Here is a 14,975-nt window from a genome sequence, read left to right as displayed (position 1 = left end):
ATATTTAAGAAACATTCTCACTGAAGAAAAAAAAAAGTAGGATGAGATGTCTTTGATTATTTATACCGTCGCTCTGTATAAACTGAAAAAGGAAAATAAATCCAGGCCGCTTGCAGCAGTCTGAGTAACTTTCCAAATAATCCAGGGCACTGAAGGCTGGTACAGTAATGTAATAGCGAGCTAAATAGATGTGTGTAACTGGAGTGGCATTGGGCAGGGCTGTAGTAAGACGGCAGTAATATAATCAGCATCATTTCCTGACAGCTACAGCAGGCGGAGGAAGAGACTGAAATTTGTTCATGCTTTTGAGCCAGGAAAGATTCAATCCAATACACAGGTGGTGACGAGCGAACAGTGAAATAAGGCAGATAAACATGTAAAATCCATCTTGTGAAACTCATGAAAAATCCTCAATGCTATCAAATATAAGATAGACATGATAAAAGATGCTTTGAATTTCTCTTGCCAATTCCTAGAATGTTCTTCCTGCATCTCTAAAATAATCTCACACTGATTTCAAACACTTGTTCGCTGTTCTATATTGATGCATCTTTCCAATGATCTGACCCTCTTAAATAACATTAATGGGATGGCTGGAATAATATGTGGTAAATGTACTTAGGATGCTTTAAGCAGTTTAGCTGTCTCATTGCATTTTACAATGTAAGGCACATTTTCACTCTTTCGCTCATACTCCGCTGATGACAGGGCTGTCATGCAGTTCTGTGACTTTCCTAAGGATAATTCAGCAACGTGTTTGATCACAGCAACAACTTTGGAACTGCAGGACAAAACTCTAAAACGGCCAATCTCCAACATTTAAAAGACACATTTCCCATGCAGTCCAATTAAACACCGCCGTGAAGGAAAAACATAAAAACAGATCATGAAGATATCAGGAAAAACTGAGCATTATTACCTTTGTACAAGCAGAATTTACAACAGCACGGTCAAAGCCTGTCTGAATGAGGGATTCAGACTGTCCAACCTTTGACATTTTAAATCTACATCTTACAGGCTTAAAACCATGAAACTCTTTGATCATCTAAGACTCCACATGATCTCAGATGCAGATTGTGAGTTTGACAGCGAGAATTTCGTTCACATTTCTTATAAAGAACATATGTGTATTCAACAATAAATGAAACATTCAGAATAATTTTATGATAATCACATCAAACTGACATCTGATGTGTTTTGGGATTAAATTCTACTACAGGAGCATAAAAGCAGACAAACCACACGATGCTTCTTGAACTGGCTTCTGTGTATTTCATGGCGGTTGCAATCTAAAACGTCACTGCAGAAGGAAGGAAGGCTCTGCCTGACGGCTGGAGTATAAAAATGATTTATTAAATCAAGAAAGAGGCTGCTGATGGTCTTTTAATGGATTTAGGTCCAGTAAAGAAATTTACATTGAACAGCAGGAGCTTGGAAACATTCAGCATTGGATGTAATTCAGCTCTGCAACTTTTGGGCTTTACTCAGAGTATTTTCAGTGGAGCAAACGCAGCCCTTGGCAAATTGTATAGAGTATAATACGAATAATACCTTGCTGTAATGATATGAATCAAGAAAAAGATTTATGTTTGGGGAAATGATTTTGTCTGTCATAAGCATTTTCCCACAAATCCCCAATTGCACATGAGCAAACACCCACAGAAGAAAAACTAAGACCAACTAATCTCAGCGCCAAAGGGAGACCCGACCCACATCAATAACCCCCAAAAAATCTGTGGAATTACCACTAAACCCTGGTGTCATCATATACTCTCACAGACAGATGATTAAATGGACCCACAAATACAATTAACTCAGCCAGCAGCTGATCCGTCCATTTGTTCATTAATGTTTTACCTTGTCATGGAAAAAGCTAAAAATGTGGCATTCTGCTGAAACTGCAACTTCAGCGTTGCTCACTCGGTGCTATATGTGGGCAGCATCCAGCAAACGATCCGTGCACCGTCCCATTTCTGCTTGCACTAAAATATTTTCTACATTTACAAGCATTTCTCACCCAATCCATGATTATGATGTTGCTGTTTGGAAAGACTATCTTTCTGGTTCATCTGCAGATTTTTCAGTTCAATCATTAAAAGCATATTTTAGATGCAAAAACTAAACAAATAAATCTGAATTTGGATCCTCACTGTACTCCACTGCCCTGACTAATTCCTAAAGTGGAAAATGCACTGCTGAATACCAGCATAACTGTAAGGCCAGATGTGCACATTTTAAGGATTCCCCGTCTTCAAATCTGATCCAGACAGATGTGAACTGTGTGCCTTTGAGCTGATGGGTTAAGCAGTAGGGTGAAGGAGGGGATATGGAGGAGGGGCTGTGGGTTTGGTAGGGGCTTTGGGCTCTGGCAAGAAGACAGGATGGAGGGGTGATGAAGGGGTGAGCCATAAGTGAAAAGAGGATTACTGTAACAGCAGGTGCTCTCTGATGCTCTATTTCATTAATATTCCTTCTGAAAACAATAATTATGTATGAAGAGGCAGTAAGCCCACAAGCATCACGGTCATTACAATACATGCAAGTCCGACATCGATTTTTAACAGTCCCTCGGCAGCCTTTTGCTTGTAAGGCACGCAATTTATCACTGCTGAGGACGTGAATGCGTCTGACAGGCGCGCTGACTTTGACTGATGTCTCGGTCTGTGGTGGTTTCTGTGGGAATGTTTAACGTTTAATTTGCTTAAGAGGCGCGCATCTCTTTAATTGCATTAAAACCAAAGAGACAGCTGCAACACACACACACACACACACACACACACACACACACACACACACACAAACACACTTCTCCCTTTCCTTCCTCTCTGACGCACAGTTGAGCCACACACACACACACGTCCTGGTCTGCGCATCCAAGCCACTGCACACACACACACACACAGCAAACCGACTGACCCCACAAACTTGGCACATTATCTCGAATATTGAGAGATTTAATTCCATCCAGACCAGCATGAAATAATAATAATTAAAAAAAAAAAAAAACACCCTCGGGTCGCTTCTTCGCCGCATTATAAACAGAAAAGTAAACAGTCTTGGGGATAGAACAACAAAAAGTGAATGATTGGCATCTGCAACCCCGGCTTGACTCTTGTCCACGGTGCATGCCTGCGCTGTTTTGAGCACTAAATTTGACAATGACCTTCCCAAAATACTCGGGGAGCGCGCCGCGCGTGACGCGCCAGGCGCGCGACGCCGTATGCAGCGCATCGACCGCAGGATAAACTTTCGCCCTCAATACTGCCAAAAATCCTCCGGTACGACTGAGTAAAATCACGAAGACGGCATAGAAAAACACACATTGATCCAGTCATAAATCTATTTCCAGGCGGAGATATGGTTTTAATTGCGGGCTGGTTTAACGTGGTTCACTTAGCGGCTTTTTCGCTCAATAAATATAAGTCAACACAGCACAGATAAAGGTTTCTCTCTCGCTCTCTGACCTGCCAGTCGTCTCTCCCGGACATTTCTCCACAGCAGATCCCAAGCCTTGGACGTGGAGTCCCGCAGCTGCTCGCTGATCGAGCGCCGCAGCTGCAGCTTGGCAGACTTTCGCCGGGTTGTCATTGCGATGCGTCCGGACGCATTTTCCCCCCCGCGTGAATCCCGCACTCGGCCGACTCCAAAGTGAACCTGAAATCTGTATTAATCCACGGTGGCGAGGAGCTCCGGCCAGGACGGGATGCCCCGGGCCGGCTTCCTGCGCGTCTCGGCTGCCGCAACAGTCGTCACCGCTTTCACCTGGTATCCAGCCCGTCTCGCGCTGCGTCACCGTCCTGCAGCAGTCGGAGGCGGACAGAAAGGATCCTACACACACCGATCGAAACGATCCAGCCTTTCTACCCTCGTCTGCCCCCTGCGCGACTCCTCCGCGGTCCTCAGTGGGGTGAAGGTGCAAAAATGCTTCAACATAACTTCAACATGTGCGGCTGAGAGGGAGCTCTGACAAGGCGAGCCAGATGTGAGAGGCGCTTCCCCCCTCCCCAAATCCAAGACTCTCTCCCTCTCCTCTCTCTCTCTCTCTCTCTCTCTCTCTCTCTCTTCCATGCACACACACTCCAAACACGTATGGCCCACGACACAAACCCACCCACTCACCCAAACAAGGATTTCTTTCAAACCCCCCTGATACATCCTAATAACACCCGGCCACAGCAGACACACACCTACAGGACTGAGGACTGAGTTGTGCTGAGAAGCTTTCCAGGACTCAGTCTTCTAATTCAGCCGCTCATCTGACCTCAGAGGGCAGCTGTCCTCACTGTCATGACAGCCAGCACTTTGGGATTCAGCACGTGTTTCCCAGCATCCACCATTCTTTTTTTCAAACTGTTTAAAACAACCTTGAAATCCTGCCACGTGACAAAAGGGTCAAATTATCAAAATTCAGCATTGTGTCAAACTACTAATGTGATCTTATTGTATGTTATTATCCACGAAGGACGTATTTAAAATTTCACCAAAAGCTGCATTCAAAAAGATTACAGATCATTTTGGGGAAAAATTCAGTCGGGTTGCTGTTCAATACTTGGGTTAGCTAAAAATATATTTTCTTATTTTGAGTTCATTCAAAAGAAAACCTAAGCTAAACCCATTTAAAATATTAATTAATTGCATTTTTTTTTCAGTTATTTCCACAGAGGGTTTCTATGTTTGATATTTTTCTGTCAGGCGGATGGGACTGATACGCATGCCATCGTGATCTGTGTAATGTCAGATTTTATACAGAGAAAGTGGTTAGAAATGCCTTAGTTCAGGAGGTCGGTTCAAAATGTTATCTGAGTGGGACTGCACAGTGGAGCAGTGATTAGCACTCTTATTCTGACCCCTCCATGTAAAGTTGTGTTATTCGTGCGTTTGAATTGATGACTCTAAATTGCCTATTGTATTAATGTGAACTGGAAACCTTTTCTCAGTAGGATTTTTCCCTCTCCAGATTGTTTTCAGCAACCTGTGAGTTTGATACAGCGAGACATGTCTGTGTGCAGATGAAAATGAAAGAAAAACTAAAATATCTCCTTCACATTTGTTCATTTTCATATCTTCAAGAGAAAATAGTAAACAAAAATGTCAACATTTACATGTAGTCATTTTTGACATTTTAGCAATCTTTGTTTCTGTTTTAAAAGCAAAGCTCCATGTATGGACTGTGTCAGTTTTTTGATCTGTTGATCGTCAACTTTAATGGAGCGTCAACGACGGCATCCCGAAAGGACATCATTCATAGAGGTGTACTGTTTCCCTTCACTGTAAATGTCTGCCTTAAACATGGCCCACAAATCCTCAGTAAGGTTTAGGTCAGGTGAGCAAGAGACGATGTCATTTCTCTTAAATCATTAATGTTTTTACTAGTTAGTCATGCAGTGGAGTACTGCGATGCATGATTAGAGCATGGACATTATAGTCTTGAAAATGCAGATTTTTTTTTAAGGGTTGAGTTGTAGCCCAGCTCGCTCATCTCGAAAAATCTATCTTGAAATCTTTCCTGGCCCATTCTTGATGTGTCCTCCTCCGTGGTGGTCAGGTTTCGGCCTTTCGTACCTTGGCCGTGGTCGTTGAACACCTTGTTCTTCTGGACAGTCCAGGCAGGTTGAATTTCTGCAATATGACAGCGCTGGAGGATAATGTGTTCCCGGCAGCTTCACCTTTGAGTCTTCTGAAATATTTGGCGGTTAATTTGCACATTTTTCTCTCAACATTGTTTCTTGCAAGCCTGTTGGATTTTCCTTTCCTAACTGGGGTTGAAATCACAGTTTGAGGAACCAGATATGTGACGACTCCTTAACTATTTGAGAGAGCAGACATGCCGCAAGTCAGCCTCACAACCAGGAGTGAAAGCGCTCAACCGTCTGAGCCGTTTCTGTTTGGGAGCCGCGTTCACCCCTCTGACAGGTTGAGAGTTTTGGGAACTTCAGCTTGAGCTCTGAGTTATTCCCGTGTCATCCCAGGAATGCCAGACAGAGCGACCAGAGCAGCCAGGATGCTCCTCAGCTGCCGCCTGACTGACACCGTCGGATGTCCTGTTTGGAGTGTTGAGTTCCAGGTCAGCCTGGATTCATGGGCGAAGGCCTGATTCGACAGTTCAGCTTGTGGAAACATGCCTGCCATCCCGAGTGGTCAGCAGAATCCCGAGGTTACGTGGACACCAAACACTTTTTCGCCGAGGCCGTCGGCCATTAAAGATGGGGCGCTGAACCGTCGCCTTTCTGCAGCTTAAACGCGATTCACGGTCAAACGTGTCCCGTTTATATTTTAAAGGAAAGGATATTGAGGCTGGTGGTGTAATGGTTTGCACTCTTACCCCACCTTCATCATTCCAAAATGTGTGTTTGTCTGTGTCTCTGTTTGGCAATCTATCCAGGGTTTACCCTTGAGTTTGCACATCTTAAGTGGGATGAAAGCCGTACAGAAGATGGATGAAAATAAGATTACAAATGAAATAAGAATACTTTTTTTTTGCTTCAACTTTAAAATAAGACTTTGATTGTCTTAAAAATATCTTGCAACAATACACTAGACACGTGCATAGTTGGAATCTGCACTCAGACCGTACATTTATGGGTTAAAATCCGAGCTGGCAGTAGACCACAACATGTGCAGGTCTGGTAATGATTTGAAAGCCAAGGATCCAGAAGAAGTAACTATTGGATGCTCATATTTAGGCTATTTTCAGTGAGAGACATCTGATCCCACTGAGAAATGAAGGGAAAATGCTGACAGGAGAGGTGTTGCTGAACCTGTGTATGTCGTGTTAAGAAGCTGAGAACTGTAGAAATGAACAGGTTTGATGTACTTACTATACAACATCAACGTCATCAACGCTGCATCGAGATTTATCACAATTCGGCAAGATTTTAACCAATGTGTCCTTGTAATCCATAAAAAGGAAAAATGGGGAACCAATAAATATGTCTGAAAGACTTAGCAAAAGCCTCACAAGTGAGATTCTGATCAAACAGCTTGAGTTAACAGGAATAATTGAGAAAATATGCAATAAAAATGAAAACTTGTGGGTTGTTGTTACATAAGCTTATGTGAAATAAGTGCATGCCTTGAGTTTCTACAAAGCAAAGAGTGAATACCACGTCTTTTCCTCTGAATGGATTTCTGTATCATACTTAGTGCAGGTTGTTAGTCAGTTGATTCCTCAGTGTTTAGGAGAGTCAGATCGTCGATTTCTGTGCTCTAAACATTTTCAGCCAACATAATCACTGACCACATTTTCACAAAAGACAAGGGTCAGCCATCGAAGCAATCGCATTACTGTAACTCTGATTGCTTTTTGATCTCTTTTTAATGGCTTGAGGAAGCTTCATCTTCCAAGACTGATCAATTCATAAGATGAATGATCGCTAACTTCACCGATGTTGCAGCGACTGCTGATTTGTGCTCTGATAATGAGAAATTAAGGAGAATTGCACTTATGAATGCAAATGATTCTGCATGCAGCAGACATTGCAGTGAATGAAGATACTGTAGGTGCAGAAGAGGTTGGGAAACAGAACAAGTGTGAGTGAAAAAGAAATATTTCCGTGGGAAACGCCTCGGACTGTTAACTGTGATTAGCAGTCAGTTTTGTATTTCTCCTCTCTGATGTTACCGAATGATATATGAATGGCGAAACTGGCCCTTGATGTCAACCTCTCATTCAGGCTGAAGAAAAAAAAAAAAAAGCAGAGCACCACAGGAAGACTGTATCACAGCATCAGCCAATCAAAACATCACAGTAACACATTCCAGCGCTCAAACAGCCAATCAAAGCAGCACAATGGACATGTTCTGGACAGCCCGGGATCTGATTTTTCTGAACAAATACACAGTGCAGCATGGGCGTCTCCACCCAGGGAGCAATCAGATCTTCAAGTGGTTACAGAAATGGACATAGCTGGTTTTTTGGGAAGGTGCTGCCGAGGAGGAAGAGGAAAAAGGTGGAGTTTCATCATCTTCTTCCAGTCGGGTCATTTGAAGTCATGAAAACCACAATGAACAAATGTCTAAAACACCACACCAGATGTATGCGATCGTCACAGAGATGCTCACAGCCTATTTATTGGTAATGGCTGCAGATTAGAGCAGAAATCCTGTTGTATGGCCATGATCGAAACCCAGAGCATGACTGCTCCTCTGAAGTCTCTCTTGTATTTGCAAAAAATAAGAATCTTAAGTGAAGTGAAGTTTGCTTATATCTGTGTATTTTTTCCTCTTTCTAATGCAATGCAGTTTGCATCCACAGGACAAAAACATGCATTTCAAAGTAATTAATTCAACTGAGATCAGCTTAAGACTGACTTGGCCAAAGATTCAGACTCAATACATTTAGTTTTTACTTCAAGCTTTCAACACAGTCTGCCTCAATGATTTTTTTCTTTTTTCTTTTTTTTTTTAAAGCTGTGTTTTTCCAAGTCTGTCTGACACTGATATTTCCTTTAGCGAGGTAGAAATTTAGTGAAAAGTCAATAGCTGCACATGCACACAGTCTGGGTTAGTGGGTTCAGTGTAATCAATAATTCACCAGGTCACATGATCAAAAGACTCTGACAAAACCATCTTACGCAAACTACTCCCATCGCCGAGTATCCTTAAATTTGCATGTCTCCTCAGCTATCATGCACCCTTTTTCCTCCTCCCCCTCTTCCTCCTCCTCCTCCTCCTCCTCCTCTCTCTTCTTCACTGCTGCCACTCTTCCTTGTCTGTCTTCTATTTTCAGCGGCACGCACTCACGACCAGTAGCTCGGCTAATCTGGACACGGTTCGAGACGGAGATCCTACCCACGGGTATGCATGAGCTCCTCGGCAGCTGCCATGTGTACCTTCACCAAAAATAAACAAATAGTTGGAAAAAAATTAAAAAAAATACAGACATTCAGCCTCAAAAGACATGTCACCTGTATGGATTAAATAAAACCTCTCAACAGAAGCCACTAAATGACCTTGGCCTGAATTCCTATCACCATATATTTAGCGTGCGTGTATGCATGCACACGTATGAATCCAATCGCGCGGTAATTCCATGTGTAGCTTGCATCCTCAAAAAAAAAAAAAAAAACCCATCTGGAAGAGTATATAACCCGTGAGGATTCAGAGCACAACATCTGTTTATGTGCTCAGCCCAGACTGTGTTCTTTACCTTCAGCAGTCGAACATGAGATGTAAGCTCTGAGTGCAGCCAGCCTCGCAGGGAGCCGAAGCTGCTTTTGGAGCTGTAAATATTTACCTCCAGGTGAATGAAACCAAATATATGCACGAGTGAAAAAGTTGATATTTATGGAGGAATTATTCGTTTGCTCAGAGGATTTCTGCTTCCAACGCGGATTGTTTTTTAAAATTTCGACACTCGGTATTCAGAGCTCATATTGTTCTGACCTCTGACTTGGATTCGTCTGAGAAGCGTGTGATTGGCAGGTGCTCTCAGCGAAAGCGAAGGCAGCGAGGACTCGGCGAGAGTGGAAATGAGGCAGAGGAAACCGGCAACGCTGACAAAGAGATCAGAACAGACACGGCACACATGGAGCCCCAAAAAAAAAAAAGTACAAAACAACAACAAAAAATGTAAAAAAAAAAAAAAAAAAAAATCAATTCGGCTAAAAGCTTCCAGACATTTTATTTTCCACAGAAAAAAGTAAAATGCCTGAGTGGGAATGATTTAGATTTTGTTGCCTGACATTTGAGTTTGAACAGCAAGCATGACTAAAGTACAGTGGGGATAGATATAAAGCATTATTGTTTTTGTTATTTCAGCATCCATATGCTTATCACATGTAATAACAAAACGATCTGAACTGGAGCGGCGTGGCGAGAGCTAACATTAGACACCATCTGTTCGTGTTGGCTTATATCAACAGTATCAGTGTGTCTCTGTCAATATTTCTGCACCAGTCCTTGAGGAATGCTGCTCTGGTCAGTTCCTCCAGAAAAATGGGCCAGAGGGAAAGTGGGTCAGAAGCTAATTCGGAGTGTCTAACCAGACACTCTCCAGTAACAACAACAAACAGCCTCACTGGTCCGGCCGGTGACGATGGATCCGTAGATGTCGTCAGCCTCCCGTTTTAAAGGCTAAGTCACCTCCAGCAAGAGATGGTTATCAGTGCGGCCGTCCGTCCTGGAGCGACGGAGCCGTGATGGGACGATGGAGGTGGGAAATTTGAGAAACAGTGACACATATAGGAAGTAGACCGAAGGTTGCAGATTTTTAGTGGAAAGCATCAGGACCCGGGGCCGGACCAGGAGGGGAAACAACAGCAAACGGACACATTGGAGACGCCGCTGGGTCATGAAGTGCACATCACATGCTGATAGCAGCGCCTTGTTGCTTTAAGTTTCACTTTAAAGCCACTCAGGGTTCATGTGTGTGAGTTCTCAGCTGTTCAAATAAGCATTTTACCTGAAAAATCCTCAAGGAACGACTTCCTTCCTCTATCTGATATTGGGTTGCAGGACCACACACAAGCACAAGTGTTGACAGGGAATACACAAACGTGTATACGTGTTGCCAAACACGCACACCAATACATAGGCAGAGAAATACACAAACGGTGGAGTGTAGCGGTTCCATTAGTGATGCCCAAGAACTGCCAAATACAATAACGTTTCTTCTACAGTCAAACCATCAATATTATGCACCCTCTCACTGAATAACTAAACACCTCGCTCTGACGTTGTGAGAACGTGATCACAGCGAGTCGGCTGGCTTCGGTTTATTATCATTCAGACGGCGGAGCCTCAAAGCTGCTCCAGTCAGAGCGATTTGCTGCTACCTTGGTTTCTGTCGAGAGCTCTGACGCTCCCACGATGCGCCGCTGGTGCTGCATCAAAGATGATTCTGAAGACCACAGTTCACACATGCGAAGAAATAAAGATATTTTGTCCAGAAATAAACTTCTGTGCAGTAATTTGAAATGAAATATGGTAAATGTCAAACACCTGAAATAGAATGTACTAAATGCTAACGACAGAGCCCAGACAGATGCTGCATTGAGGAGTTCATGTTCTTTCCGCAGCAGCTTTGTTTTCTTTCTCTGAAACCAGCTGAGAGTTCGCTTGGCTCATTGTCTTGCTGAAATGTCCACCCTCATTTCGTCTTCATCATCCTGACAGACGGCAGCAGATTTTTATCAAGAATGTGTCAGAGCACTTTCCAATCCATCCGTCTTTCAGTTACATCACGTTTGCCAGCACCATATGAAGGGAAACGGTTCCCACCTCCAAACTTTACGGTTCGTATCGCTTCATTTTTCCTCCAAACATGGTATAGATGACGATTTCATCTGAGGAGACTTTATTCTGCCGGCATTTTCACAGGTTTTAACAGCAGTGGAGTCTTGCAAGGTGAACGTGCATAAAGCATTACTTTTTTTTAAACATTTGTACCTGCTGGTCCCGACTCTTTTAGAACCTCTCTACAAGCAGACAAGCTTGATTTTTGTTTTTTCTCACCAAATCATACAGTGAGCACTTGGCTGTCAAGGCTGACGAATGTTGAAATTATGTTTTTTTTTTTCCACTTCCTGATTACACTCCTTTCTTCAGAAGTTTTGAAATCCTGCTGTACCCAATGCAATTACTGAGTTTTGCAACAGTGAGGTTGATGGCACAAGGAGGCAACGTTCATTTTTAGTGACAAGGGGTGGTCTTGCTTTCTATTAGCTGATTTCATTGAGGTGGTGTCTGGGCTTCATATGTGTTTCTGCACCTCACATGATTCCATTATTATGTATGAGTACATCTATGGGCATCTACAGTTTGAAAGTAAGTGGATAGTAAACAAATCAAAACAACTGAATGAAACAGTGAAGAGAAAAAAATGAACGTCTTGAATGATCGGAGAAGACAGCAGGTGAGATGGGAAGGAGATAGAGGAGTAATGAAAAGGAGGAGGTGAAGAAAGAAATGGAAAGAGGGACTGGGACTGGAGCCAAATCCACTTCCAGACTTGTTAAAGCACTGCTGCAATATTTATGCACACACACACACACGCACACACACACACACACACACACACACACACACACACACACAAGCACACAATTACTGACTTAATAAGGGACCTCCTACCACTACAAACCCTTTATAACAGCGCTCAGGTTGGTCCAAACACACACACATGCATGCACACATGTGAACACTACAATAAACCACCATCATTAACTGAGGAGGGTTTACTGCAAGTTAATTGCTGAGCCAACTGCTTTTGTGTGTGAGGGAACTTAAGGATAGCACATTGTAACTTTTTATTTCACTTTTTCTGTCACGTTTTTTTTTGACAAACCGTAACTCGTTTTTATACGAGCTGAAGGAGGAAATTTGCGATTTTCCGAATGGCTGAAATGAAAAGAAACATTTGGGTTAAGTATCAGCGCAACTCGAGGAAAAAGTGTGTCAGAGACCTGCTGGAGCTGCAGATTAGTCGAATCCTTCAAGTCAGACATATTAAAAACATACTGAATCCATGCAGCAGACGTGCTAAAAGGATTCTCAGGCCATAGGGTGAGATTACTCACAGCCTCCCAGAGCATGTTCCAATAATGCGTGAACTCTGATGGATTATATATTTTTATAATCCTCCACTGCAGTAAAACAGTGGAGAAAGTGTGTCAGTGTGTGTTTTTCAGGCCAAGGTCATTTGGAATAGATCAGCGCCTTGAAAAGAAGCAGCTATTACTTTTATTACTGTTATTACTATTACAAAATCTAAACGATCACAAAGGAGTAAATCTTAGGTAAAAACGTAAAGGTGGAATAAAACTAATATCACGCACTGAAATTCAAAGCTTAATAGATTTGCAGAGGTTCACACTATGCAGCTCCATAAACATATTCAATGAAGCAGTTTCTCCATACTCGAGGCTTCTGGATGTTCTGCGAAACTGTCTGGACGCTTCAAATCCTCCTTGGCTGAGTGTTTCCCCTCATTAGAACTACGGCAAATTTGATATGAACCTTCAACATCTATGTTTAGTCTTAATCTAGGAACTTCTGCACTTCTGAAGAGGATCCATTTCATTTGGCCTACATTCACAAAGAACTCATTTTCTTGTCTTTCTTCTTGTTTTTTAACAAAAAGCACCAGTCCAGTGTGAATCCATGTGAGAAAATTAATGCTAATTTGTTCATTTTCTCACATTCTGACACATTCAACTTGCCGTGTGTTATCAGAATATAGTGAGTTGAGGGCTGAAATATCTTCCCAGGGTGCATGCCAACCTAAAACCAACCCAAAGGACAGATATATAGTTTGTTCATTCATTTCCTTCTCTGCAACATCAAATGCACCTCTTCCTGACTTCTAAGAATTCACGCTGCATAGATATATTTTCATCTTATTGCAAAAAATACGCTATAAATGACTGCTTCTGATCCCCTTTCAAGGATAACTTCAACTTTCAATAACATCAGTTAAACCTTGACGCTGAAACAAAAAGTCTTGAAATCCTGTCAGTGGCAACAGGAAAGTTAAAGTACAGTAAAACAGCTTAAGCGGCTGAATCGAGACGCCAAATTATCTGTGGTGCAGTCTCATGTCCGTCTGAATGCAGCGCAAGCTAAACACAGGAAGTGACTGTCATCAGAGATATCTTTGCATCAGATCTCTGTTGGTTTTGGCGCACGCAAAAGAGGAATTTCTGTCACTGGTCCGAGTCCTTCGAGCAATTTTTAAACTGTTGTTAAGTTCAGCTGACAAAAAAAAAAAAACATCGCCATCATGCCACATGCACGTTTGACAGCAGTTAGTCTGCAGATGAAGATCGACCAGATTAAAACAAAAAGCCTGTAACAAGCATGACTACAGTAATCCTTTTAATTGCCGATATTACCCATTATGTCTTATAATGGGAGGGGGATTCGGAAATCTGGCATTCGACAAGGAATTACTACTACTTGCAACAAGACAAAACATGCATCCTCCCACACTTTGTGAACTCATGATCTGCCTGATCTTCACCAACTAATCCCCTGTGAAAACATATTATTTTCCCAGAATCTTTTTATGTACTTAATTACTTAGAATAATTCATCTGCTCCTGCTTCCTCAGCAGCTTGAGCGCAGATTAGGTATAAATCCCATAATTTCCATTATAAAGTCAAAAGATGCTCGATAAAACTGTCACAGTCAGTATAAATCTTCCAGATACAGTAGATAATTACAATAATCTGCACCCAGCGGTGTATTAACACCAGCGGTTCTGGTTGAGGCTGCGGGAGGAATTCCCTGTTTATCTGACGGAGCAGAGTGAATGTCAGCTATGTGAACTGAGATATGACCATATCATATCTTGCTGCAGACCACACAGGCCGGCAAACACTGATTGATTAGAGAGGATTTTTTTTTTTTTTTTTTTTGTCAAACAGCCAAAGAATAAATAAACACTTTGGAGTGAGAAAATAAACCCAAAGCAGGAGAGCTCAAACAATGAACCCGATCTACACTCTTCCCTCGTGTTCGTACGAAACGTTTCTCGCTCTGACAAATATACGAGCGCACGTACACGTACACGCCCACGCCCTCGTCACACAGCATCACTCCCGACCTCTCCGCAGCCTCGGGGGCCTCATTACCCACACACACACACACCTCGCCTCCGCAGACAATCACTGACAGTAACGTGACCCCGGCTGGTGGCAGCGCCACATCTGAGACACCCCAACTGTTACAACCCGTACACACACACACACACACACACACACACACACACACACACACACACACACACACACACACACACACACAGACCAAACACACAAAAGCAAACAATCCCACAGCGCAGCGAATGTGACCCTGTCGCCAAGACATCTCGCCGGGATGTGCTTAACCGTGACGCCTGTGCATGTCAGTCAAGAGAGACACACTCCGAGGATAAGAGATACGGGCGAGGTCGGGCTCGGCCTCGTTCATCATCCCCATCTTGTATATCGCAGTTTCTGGAAACACGAGTCCCAGAGTGAAAAGGGAGGAATGA

At 42.8% G+C, this 14,975-nt stretch overlaps 1 protein-coding gene across 2 annotated transcripts in view; it reads right to left on the bottom strand.

Annotated features, from left to right (window-relative positions):
- Positions 1-14,975, bottom strand: part of stard13a (StAR related lipid transfer domain containing 13a) — a 46,473-nt gene that overhangs the window by 20,371 nt on the left and 11,127 nt on the right. The window contains exon 1 of one of the 2 annotated variants that reach the window (XM_030100837.1): positions 3,465-3,992. The exons of the other annotated variant lie outside the window; for it this stretch is intronic. Coding sequence (XP_029956697.1) covers positions 3,465-3,588 — 124 coding nt within the window. The 5' untranslated portion in view covers positions 3,589-3,992. Of the gene's footprint in view, positions 1-3,464; positions 3,993-14,975 lie in introns of those variants that run through there. 2 annotated transcript variants of the gene reach the window in all.

The sequence above is a fragment of the Salarias fasciatus genome, chromosome 10 (assembly GCF_902148845.1).
Source record: "Salarias fasciatus chromosome 10, fSalaFa1.1, whole genome shotgun sequence".
Taxonomy (NCBI): Eukaryota; Metazoa; Chordata; class Actinopteri; order Blenniiformes; family Blenniidae; genus Salarias; species Salarias fasciatus.
This window is presented reverse-complemented; position numbering and strand designations above follow the sequence as displayed.